General features: G+C 33.1%; 1 protein-coding gene across 1 annotated transcript in view; it reads right to left on the reverse strand.

The window, feature by feature from the left end:
• Nucleotides 1–696: 696 nt before the first annotated feature.
• Nucleotides 697–12,466, reverse strand: part of USP38 (ubiquitin specific peptidase 38) — a 36,125-nt gene continuing 24,355 nt past the window's right edge. Inside the window, exons 8-10 of the mRNA XM_032855626.1 lie at nucleotides 10,672–10,778; nucleotides 7,924–9,286; nucleotides 697–1,908 (exon numbers count right to left, since the gene is read on the reverse strand). Of these exons, the coding sequence (XP_032711517.1) occupies nucleotides 1,747–1,908; nucleotides 7,924–9,286; nucleotides 10,672–10,778 (1,632 nt within the window). The 3' untranslated portion in view covers nucleotides 697–1,746. The remainder of the gene's footprint in view (nucleotides 1,909–7,923; nucleotides 9,287–10,671; nucleotides 10,779–12,466) is intronic.

Consider the following 12,466-nt stretch of genomic DNA (forward strand, 5'->3'; position numbering starts at 1 on the left):
CACGTGTAGGTCTGTCTTTAAGAAAGTTCCCAGGAGCAGCTGAGCCCAATATGAATGTACCAAGTATTAAATAACTTTACCAATTTCAGTAAATGCTAACACTGATATAATCTGATAATAAATCATTAATTAGCCAGTGGATAACTGAACACATAGAGTATCTCAGGAATACACTATTAAGACAAGAGGAAGCACATGGGAAAAGACAGTGTGATAAAAATTTGTGTTTCATTCATTTATAGAAAAGACAAATCTCAATCAATTCGCAAAGAATTTCCAGTTCTAATCCAATCAGTTTTCCTAATTTTCCTGGTGACTGGAAACAAGTTAGGAGTGGAATGAAGATGGGGAATTCTGTTTTTAACTACTACTGTTAAAAGGTTGGGAAAAAGATAAACTCCAAAATCACCAAAGAACACCCTTTCCTTTAAGTGTTTTCAAAATAAATATGAGACAGATTTTAGAACAATGTACAACCATGGATAAGTTAAAAGTTTTAGGGAAAGGGAAAACTGAGATAACTATAGAATACATATAATCAAGACCCAGGAGAACTGACTTGTTTTTCACTCTCTGGTAAAAGAAAATGTGGGATGGTAGGGTCTTACATTTCAACATTTTATATGAAACTATGAAATAGAAACAACTGTGCAAAGCACAAGATTCAAATGAAAAAAAATCCCAAATGTCCAACTCTAAGAATATGCAATTGATGTTTAATAATCAGAGGATTAAGTAACAAAATCAAAAGATTTTTTTACTTGCTTAGGTTCATTCCCTCTGAATTCTTCTATAATTTAAAAATAATCTATCATACTTATTGATTTAGAACCATCAGATTTTACTTCAGGAATATCTAATATCTTTCAAAAAGTTATAATTTTAATGTTAGCACAAAAAATTACTTTCTAACATTTCATTTTTAAAAACTTTTCTGCAGCCAAAGATTCCTATTTTTTAATTACAGTACTGCAAGGCACATACAGAACTCACCGTCTTCAAAACACACAGAAGATATACTCCCTGAAATAGAATTTAAAAATCCTTAAACAATTAGAAATACTACAAAGTTAGCAATTTTTAGGTAAAAATGTTGTTCCTACAGGATCATGCACCTTTCTTAAAATCAGTTCAGCATATATGTATAAATAATCCTTTTTGAAAACATTTATACTTGAAATGCAGATACAGTGATGCTGAAGACAGCACTAAACAAAAACCTGAAAAGTACTATAGCTTGATAAATTTTATGTTATTGCCTTCATTAGAGACTGTATTATCTTTAGCATTTTAAAAGATTTGAATAATGGGGTACTATGCATGAAATAAAGGATTTTTTCTTTCTTTTTAAACAATATTTCCATTATTTGTAGCATCAATTCTTTTATAAAAGATGCTAAATGAATCATTTTTTTTTGTTAAGTACAACTGAGAATGAGACCATTTAAATGCCTCTGCTAAATTTAATGCAGCTTAATTAGGGACCGGGTACATATTTTCCTCTGAAAATTTTTGGTCAAGCATGTCTAACCATGAAAGCAAAATGGAATTTTAAGAGGTAGATTTTCTTTTCCCATGATGCACTTGTTAATAAAGGTATTGTCAAGAAAATCAAAACAAGCACTGAGTGTGTTTTCTTAAAGTATAAGGGTCTAATGAAAAGAAAAATAAAAGATAGGTATGATATTTGTTAACAGTCATAGTATTAGATGTTTTGTGACCAGTGCATTTTGGATTCTCTCAGGATCAAAATACGAGTCTGCCAACTGTATTAAATCCTCCTCCACCCCCTCCACCAGTTGGTCCACAGCTTCCTGGTGGGTCATTGTCATCAAATCCATTGGGCCGAAATGAACAGGAGGCAGATGCAGCTTGTAAGGCCCGGGCTCGAGCATTCAACTCTTGTTCCTAAAATTAAAAATAATTTTTATAAAATTAAAACCCTAAATACAATGGATGTATAAATATTTTAAAACTGACTTAATTCTTAATAAGCATCCATCAATCTCAGTAATTTAAAAAATATTGACTATAGTAATCCTTACCAAATATTACTAGGTACATAATCACAGATGGAACAAGTAAGACAGAGAACAAAATCCTGGTGTAACTCTACAGAATGACAAACCCTATGGCCTGTTCGGTTTCAGTACTTCAGTCTGCAGAAGAGAAAACTGAAGCCCCACATCCTAAAATTCCTCTACAGGAGTACTATAGTTCTCGTAAATACTCAACAATACACATAGGAACAGATTTCCTTTCTAATACACAGAATGTAGATATTTAAAGGTTATGACAAAGGATTATCTACTCTTTATCAAGTGGGGCTATTTTGTATGTGGGTGATACAGTAAGAAGTATAAATAATGAAAGAAGGCTGAATGTTAACTACCCTTTCCTTAGAATATTTCTCAGTAAATAAAGGTAGAATTTCAATAACATTGCTAAGGAAAATGGAACCTTACAGTATTACTTATAACATTTTCCCTACCAGATTATCAGAATTTTTATGAGGAACCAGTTGTACTGGTCTATGTGCCAGACACATATTAGGTGTTCAATAAATATTAATGATCTCAGATTAGAACACTTTATTTATTTATAGAATTCATTTATAAATATTTTAAGGATTTATAAATATAAATATAGAATTTATAGATTTATAATTTATATTTATAAATTATATATTTATATATTATATAAATATGTTATAATTATGTAATTATATAAAATTATTTATAATTTATATATATTTATGTTATATATGTTATGTATTATATATATTATTTGTACTTATATGTATAATTTATATTTATGTGACCTTAGATAAGAAATTCTTGTAACAGAATGGCCTCATTAACGAGTCACAGGGAGGATTTAGAGAGGCTTTTAAAACTTAATTTGTAAGATACTTCTCAAAAACTTTTTAATTTACTGTACTGGTTCCTTTGTATAATGTTTTTTAAGACATAATCTATTTTTTAGTCTGTAGAATTAAAGAAAGAATCAAAATAGAAACTAAAATTTTCAATATTACTGATAGAAAATAAAAGCTATAGGTATGTATATAAGAAATAGACACAAAAATAAGAAACAAAATCCTCATTGCTCTAGCTCTATAACCTGTTAAACTATCCAAACAAGCAATGAAAATGACTCTAAGATCTGGTTTCAGATATAGATCATGTTCCCTAATGAAATAAATAAAACTGAATATGCAAGGTAGAGTTCAAGAAGTTCTGCTCCCAAAAGATAGGCCAAATTTTGTTACAAAGTAATTCCCCCCGAGAAGCAGTGTTAAAGGACACACACAATACAAATTTAACCCCATTGCTTCTGAGATGCATGAGAACTATATTGTATTTCAAAACAGCTTCCTAAAAAAGGAATATTCTTTTTTTGCTTTTTATATACTTATATAAATATATGGCTGACAGAGAAAAATGTATATATCCTGTTTTCAGAAGCTTAATGGACTGAAGCAGGGAAAACTGCTTCTCATTTTACTTCTTTTAGTACAGTGAGAGCATTGTGTAGAATGCTAAAAATTATGATTCTCATAGTGTTTATTTTATATTCCAAATTTACATCAAGTATTAAAATTAATTCTTAGTTCAGTAATGGACTATAGGCCTGGAGTTACTGTTGCTTTGGGACAAATAACTTGCAGAATATTTAGATCTCTCATTTAAGTAAATATGTTAACATTAAATTAATCCATCTTTTATTTTTCTTCAAACTACACAGATATATTATGTATACTCTTCTGTATGTATGATAAAGAAAAATATTAAGACACTAAACTACCACTTCCTCCAAAGAAACAAAGGAAAGAAACCAAAAATAAAGGACAGAAGGTCTGTCTGTAGTTGACGCGGGACACGTGGAGATAGGTGGTGATATCACTTCACAGTGTGATGCTGGTGCTACTCACACAACATTTTTCTCACTGGATCCTAACTAAAAGCATAATTTTTGGAGTGCAGACACTAAAATAATAGAGACACTCTTTATGCAAGTTGGATCAGAGGGAAAGAAATAAAAGAAGAAAAAGCCCTTCCCAAAATTTACTTTGAGATCCACCATCTGCACTGCTATGTGTCAGGCTAGGATACATAGTTATGATACTGCTCTCCTATGTGTCAGGTATGATACACAGCAGAAAATGATTTGGTCACATAGGATTTTTTCCCACTTTTCACTAGTCTCATCAGCACCAGAAAGAGCAAGAGTTTTTCTCCAACACATGTCAATCTAGATGTGATTTTAGTAAAATTTAAAAATAGAATCCCCCCAAATTATACAAGATACGTTTCCAATGTAATTATGAAGAATTAAAAAAGAAAGTAGCTACTTTGATATGTACTATGATGGTAAATTCATTTGGAGTACTACTCAAGAGCAAAGGAACTCAAAATATTCACTCTGCATTCTACATTTACTGAGACTTAGTTAACTTTTTGCAATTGTTTTATAAATAGGTATAAAGCTGTATCTTAAAACCAAAGTTGTATTCTTGACATAGCAATCTATTTTAAAGCACTATTATTATGAAATGAGCAAAAATTTTGAACTATGCCTCAAAAATATAAAAAAATGAAAATAAGAAAAAATATATGCTCCGTACTCAAAAAAAGTCTCTTAATACTAACTTAAAATACCAGAATGATTCAGTTAAATATGCGAACCATCACAATTCAAATTTCATCATAAATCAATTACATTATTGTATTTAAAAGTAAATAATACAAATGTATTTAAATTTTTAAGAGTTGAGTATTTATCATCATAATTCGCTTTAAAAAGGTAGTTTGATAATAAGCTTTAGGAGTCTGTCTTAATACAGGATCATAAATATCTTAATGTAAACAGACACATAGACCAGAAGAACAGAGTAGAGAGCCCAGATATGGACCCGCAACTCTATGGTCAACTAATCTTTGACAAAGCAGGAAAAAATATCCAGTGGAAAAAAGACAGTCTCTTCAATAAATGGTGCTGGGAAAATTGGACAGCTATGTATAGAAGAATGAAATTCGACCATTCTCTTACACCATATACAAAGATAAACTCAAAATGGATAAAAGACCTCAAAGTGAGGCAGGAATCTATCAAAATCCTAGAGGAGAACACAGGCAGTAGCCTCTTCGACATCGGCCACAGCAACTTCTTTTAAGACATGTCTCCAAAGGCAAAGGAAACAAAAGCAAAAATGAACTTTTGGGACTTCACCAAGATCAAAAGCTTCTGCACAGCAAAGAAAGAGTCAACAAAACAAAGAAGCAACCCATGGAATAGGAGAAGATATTCACAAATGACACTACAGACAAAAGGGCTGATATCCAAGATCTATAAAGAACTCCTCAAACTCAATACATACAAAACAGATAATCACATCAAACAATGGGCAGAAGACATGAACAGACACTTCTCCAAAAAAGACATACAAATGGCTAACAGACAGAAAAAATGTTCATCATCATTAGCCATCAGGGAGATTCAAATCAAAACTACATTGATATACCACCTTGCACCAGTTAGAATGGCCAAAATCAACAAGACAGTAAACAACAAGTGCTGGAGAGGATGTAGAGAAAGGGGAACCCTCTTACACTGTTGGTGGGAATGCAAATTGGTGCACCCACTTTGGAAAACAGTGTGGAGATTCCTTAAGAAATTAAAAATAGAGCTACCCTATAACCCTACAATTGCACTCCTGGGTATTTACTCCAAAGATACTGATGTAGTGAAAAGAAGGGCCATCTGTACCCCAATGTTCACAGCAGCAATGGCCAGAGTTGCCAAACTGTGGAAAGAACTAAGATGCACTTCAATGGATGAAAGAAGATATGGTCCATATATACAATGGAATATTATGCCTTCATCAGAAAGGATGAATACCCAACTTTTGTATCACATGGATGGGACTGGAGGAGATTATGCTGAATGAAGTTAAGTCAAGCAGAGAGAGTCAATTATATGGTTTCACTTACTCATGGAGCATAAGGAATAACACGGGAGACATTGGGAGGAGAGGAGAAGTGAGTTGGGGGAAATCGGAGGGGGAGACAAACCATGAGAGACTGTGGATGCTGAGAAACAAACTGAGGGTTTTGGAGGGGAGGGGGATGGGGGGTTAGGTGAGCCTGGTGGAAGGTATTAAGGAGGGCACTTATTGCATGGAGCACTGGGTGTGGTGCATAAACAATGACTCTTGAACACTGAAAAATAAAATAAAATAAATCAGTTGAAAAAAAATAAAGCAAAAAGGAAACAGAAAAAGAAATAAAAAAATAAAATTTGGCAGTATCTTTTAAATTACATTAACTTGCCAATCTAAGACTTCAGACGGAATTTAGAACAACTGCAGACACTGAAAAACTGAATTAATAAAGTACATAATGCTTTCCTTTATAGTGACAATGGGCCTTAAACAATAATGAAAAGAATGGCTTATCACACCCAGATATTGTAAATACTGTAATGGGGGAAATAGTTAAGACAGAGAAAATCATTTGGAGGTAGGCTATAATGAAATAGTTATGGTTACAAGAGCTTTTGGCAATCCAATCACAGAAAGAGAGTAGTAGGTTCCTCATCTTTTAAAAATCTATGTCTCTATCCTTGGATAAAGATACTATTTTACCCAATCATTGATATATAATCTTCATACTTCCACAAGTCAAGATTATACTGGGCCTTATTTTCTGTATCTTATATCACAGAAAATTTCTATTTCAACCTAACCCTCTTGCCCTTACTCCTCCTTCTAATCTCCAAGAATCATGATGATTAATATCTGGTGCTTATGTAATATCTAGCAAGAAGGATATGATTGAATATATCCTGTTAACTTGACCATAAGCCTTCTGACTGGATGTTAGAATTTTTGGTGGTGAATCAGGCTTAATATTGTTTCTAATTTTTTTCTGTAAAATATAAATTTTTTCTGTTACTCCAGGACATTGCCAAACTAATAATGTATCATGTATCATTATTTGAGTATTTTATAACATGGCAAATTTGAAAATTTTTGAGAAAAATCAGTACTAAAAATCTAGTTCTAAAAATCAGTACTCTAATGACCCATTTCTTCTCTTAATCTGTATTTTACAGCTTTGTGATTTTCAAACACCAAATTTTTAGAATAAAAGTCATAAAATCACTTGAACTACGCAGTTAATACACCTACAATTTCACTGATAATTTAGTGTTAGTCCTTATGCTATTAGCAAGTTAGCAGGTTTCAGAGAAAAATACTTGCTGCCAAGATCTTTATTAACTTTTAAATAATAAAATCACTAACTCCTTGCAAAAACTGTAGTTGTAAGTAAATTCAGGTCATATGAAACCTTTGTTCCATGGCTTTTATTTAGTAATTGTACTATTAGCTCTCTGGTTTTATTGCTCAGGTCCTTAAAGAACACAATTATGTGTTTTTGTTTTTGTTTTTTTTAAATATTCTATCCTTTCAGTGTGCTTTATCTTATCCACCTGAATGTTAATAAGTGCCCTTAAAATACCTGTCAAATAGTGTAGAATGAAATAAACACCAGATTCAGCAGCTGTTTCCCCTGGTAGGTGGGATTAAAGAGGAGAGGGAAGATACTGCCATTTTACTAAGCTTCCTGTATTTCTGTACTGAATGACTGTATAATGATCACATCTTTTGTAATTAAAAACAAGTGAGGTCTTTTAAACTGCATCTAACTGCAACTTTTCATAGCTAATTCATAACATTAGAAAGTAAGATAATTTATATAGGCTGATTTCTATATAAACCCAGACCCAAATTTCAGAATTGCCACTGTAAATTCCTTGAAAATGCAGAAGTTGGATTTCAAAATTAGGGTACTCATTTAACCACTGTTAAACCAATTGTTTAAATATTTTCCACAGATTAAGTTTCTATATCCAACTTACCTGTAAATATAGTTTATTGTCTTTTGTTATAGCATCCATAAGTTCTTTCTGTAGAGGTGGGTCTCCATTTACCCAGAGTCCACTGGTTGAACTGTTACCACTTAAACCATTAGTGCTATTCTGTTTTTTATACAAAAGCACATAAGCTGTGTCCTTTGGAAACCTACTCGTAATTTTCTGAACTGACTGAAATGAAGTAAATGTCACTCTGCTGTCATTAAATAAAAACCATTCTTTTGACATTTCCTTATTCTCTAAATCCTGTTCAATAACTGCACTGGGGCTATTTCTCTCTAGGAAATGACTCTGGGAGGATGCTAACGCCAGAGTTTCAGACTGATGGCACATCTGGTATGAGGACTCTGTACCTGTGATGTTTCTGGCATAAGAATAGTAATGCCCACTTTCAGAGGATATACCAGAGTGAACAACAACAGAACTTAATAGATACGGCACCAATCTGGAGCAGCAAGTTTCTTCAGTTCCAGAAGGCTTTAATTTTTTAGCTAGGTTCTCACTAATATCAGTGAAGTCAACATCTATAGACCAACTTTCTGACAAGGAAGAGAAAGAAGTAGTTCTTTTAACTGGCAACTCCAAAACCAGTGGCAGTGACACGTTGTCTAAAATCTTTCTTCTCACATGATACTTTTGATCATATGAAAATCTCAGGAGAGTAAGAATAAGGTACTCAGGCTCCTCTGTGATTTGCATAGTTTTCTCAGCATTCTGCAAAGAGGCACAGTTTTCACAATAATACTGGTTGTCACCAGTAAGAATCTCTGGAGCCAAAAAATAATTTAGTAAGTCAGTTACTGAAGGTGTGCTTCCACCTCCTGGTTTCTGAGGTACATCTTTATTAACAAGAATTGTGCTAGATTCACTGGGGACACAAGCGTTTTCAGTACAGCAAAACTCATCAGAAGGACTGCCTAACATTCTTTCATTCATAGCTGAGTCACAAACAAAGGCAGCTGTTGCTGGATTATAAACTCCTGGTTCTTCTGAAGGACCAGGTACACTGGCTTGCATTAGGCCACCATCTTGTGTACTGGGTGATGATGCTGGATCTTGAAAAGACAAGTTTTCGACAGAAGAGGAAGGACAAAAGGCCAGTGAAAGATCGGTAAAGGCTTCCACTTTTTGTGAGGTACTCCTGCAGTTCAAACAACATATGTGAGTTCGTAGTTTTCCTCCAAACATTTTTTCTATTAAAGTCTTCTCACCATCACTTGTGCAAGGGCTCTCTGCTAGTACAGCTGCCTTACTGGCTACTTCCTGTAAAGAAGTTTCATTGCACCCCAGACTTTCAGATGGCTTGTATGAGGACTGAACTTTCAAGATCTTTTCCTCTTCATGTAGCCTGCAGGAGAATATATATAATTATATTGCTGCTTCACTTATGTTTCATATTGCTATTTAAAAATATTGGTGGCTTAGGGGTGCCTGGGTGGTCAGTGGGTTAAACCTCTGCCTCAGCTCAGGTCATGGTCTCAGGGTCCTGGGATTGAGCCCCTCATCGGGCTCTTTGCTTGGTGTGGAGCCTGCTTTCCCCCCTCTCCCCACCCCCCGCCTGCCTCTCTACCTTCTTGTGATCTCTGTCCGTCAAATAAATAAATAAAATAAAATCTTTTAAAAAAATTGGTGGCTTATATAAATAGACAAATTATTTTTTATCAAATATAATACTTAACTTAAAAAATCAAGTTTTTCCTCTTTTAATCAAGAAGAATACTGAACAATTTGAGAATGTAGATTAGAAGTTAGGGGCTATCACTACCTTATAGTCTCATTCTTTTTCATACTGCTATTTTATAGCACTTATTACATGATAGTAAATGATATATGTCCACTAATTATCTTCTATATCTTTGTCTGCCTGACATCTCATAGAAAGCCTGGTACAAAGAAACCACTCAACATGTCCTTAGCTGATTGCACATGTTAAGTTCAACTAACTTTACTAGTCATTCATGTAATAGAAGGGAGGCAATGATCTGGAGAAGAAGATAGAGGTTTTATTAACTAAGTGGTAAGGATACAACAAAATACACCAAACTCATCTAATTATGCACTGATCTAAAGGAGCAACTATTAAATTTTTGGTCTCCAGATCCCTTTATACTCTTAGAAAGTAACTGAGGAAAATTGAGGAACCCAACAGCTTTCATTCATGTGGTTATGCCCATCAATATTTACTGTATTCAAAAACTGAGAATAAAAAAGTAATAAAATAATACATTTGAAAATAATAAACCCATTATGTGTTAATATTCATTATGAAAAAGTTATATTTTCTAAAACCACAAAATTTAGTGAGAAGAATGGCATTGTTTTACATTTTGCAAATATTTCAAGTATCTGGCTTAATAGAAGACAGCTGGATCCTCAGAGCTGCTCTGCATTTAATCTATTGTGATATGTTGCTCTGGGTGAAACATATGAAGAAAATCTGGCTCAATTACATATACACAGATATATAGTTAGAAAAGGGAAGACCCCTGAGAATGTTTTTGGAACCCATAGGGGGTCTTTGTACCACACTCTAAGAACAGCTGGTCCAAAGTAAGAAAATCAAAAAAAGAAACCAAATTAAAAACAAAAGAACACTTAAATATATACAGTAAATGCAAGGTATTTTAAAGATTAACATCTGAAATACGTTTTTAAAGGCAAAAACAATATGCCACAGAAATAATCTGTTATGAAAGAAAACAATTCAAATCATAACTTTCAAATACTTTTTACCTGTCTAGCAGAAACCTGAGGTATTCAGAACAGTCTTGTTGTGATCTGGGGGTAAACCATGGAGGTCTAGAAGCCTCAAAGAATACCCGAGGTGCATATGCTTCTCTCTTGATATCAACAGAGAAAATACAAGGAAGTGATTCTCATACCATGAGTCAAATAACTAAAGTCTTAATATACAATGTTTAATAAAGATCAATTAAAATTATATTGCACTTAACACTACTACAAAGACCCAGAAATGGGGACAGATAAAATTAGAAATAAATTATGTAATCTTCAGTTATAACTTCTCATTCTGCAGATAAGAATTAATATCTAGAGAAACATATGACTTGCACAAAGTTTTACAGTTAAAATAGTGCCAGAGGGAACCCAGGTCTCTCAAACACTTAATATGCTACTGGCATTATCTCTCTATGACAGTCATATGCTTGCATCCAAATTTTTTGTAAAACCAAATCTGAAAAAGACATGCTAATGAATACATATTTTGGATAAAATAATAAGGGGAGTACCATATAGGGCCACACATATCTACTTTAGGTGAAAATTTCTTTGACTAGGTACACATTTCATAAATGCACAGAATGTAAGTATACTGTTTAGGGTCCTTGCTGATCTTTTTTGGTGTGGGGGAGGTTTAGTGAAGTGGGTTGCTCATTGACTTTGAAGCAATCTTGGTTCAAATCCTAGATTTTGCAACAACAAAAAGTAACTGAAAAGGCATCTGAAAAGATGTGATTTAAACCTGAAAACTTAGAATTCTGGCATTTTGAATATTTGTGGAATGTAACAGAGTCCTCAGTTCAAAAAATTTTTTATCAAAATGGGGTGTTGATAGTATTCTGAAGGAAGGAACTTTAACATACTAGTTGAGCATGAGTTCTACAGTCATTTGGTTCATATCATACCCCAATTTGCCACTTGTCTGCACGACCCTGAAAAGCAGGTAATATAAACCCAGTTTTTTCATCTGTAAAATGGGGATACTATCTTATTACTTCACAGATTGTTTCTGAGGATTAAGAAATAATACATGTAAACTACTTAGGATAGAAGCTAGGCAAATTTAAATGCTTAATAAATGTTAGCTTCCTCAGTTATAAGAAATAAAGGCTTTTCAATCATATAGGGAAATCTATCAATCCAAAAAAATTCTTGTTGGCTTGCTATCAGACAAGGTCTCAACTATGACAAAACTTTCATTAGGTTCTCTGGTGAATTCCTGTTTTCTTTTCCTTGGGAGCATGGAACCCTCCTATAGTTTTTTTTCTAACAGCTCTGATTCAGAAAGGTAATATAGTATATATAATGTATTTATAGCTACCTATACACACATAGATATATATACATTTTATATAATATATGGTAAATACAGACTAGTGATAAAGCAAGTACAGAAATCAATTTACTAGGAAAATAATGTTTGACAATTGGAGGGAAGAGATTTCATCTCCCTTGGTCCTGAGATGTTAAATTTAATTTGTGAACAGATTTTCCTCAGAAAGAGAACAATAAAATTATTTGAGTATACTACTACTTATAGGCCATCACTCAAAAGTTAATTTTTTCCATTTAAGAAGTTATACTTGAGCTATTTCACAGCTTATAGATAGGAAACAAGGCATTCTTATCAACTCAATCCCACTAAAGCGATCTTCTCTTCTGATTCTCCCACCTACTCCTTTTATAGGAGTAAGACAGAGTAAAAGTAAGACAATCAGAGTAAAACCAGAAAAAAAGAGTATACATTATTTATAAATGATATATATATTGTTCATATGTAGTGCTC

The sequence above is a fragment of the Lontra canadensis genome, unplaced genomic scaffold, assembly GCF_010015895.1.
Source record: "Lontra canadensis isolate GAN:19392208 unplaced genomic scaffold, GSC_riverotter_1.0 scaffold10, whole genome shotgun sequence".
Lineage (NCBI taxonomy): Eukaryota > Metazoa > Chordata > Mammalia > Carnivora > Mustelidae > Lontra > Lontra canadensis.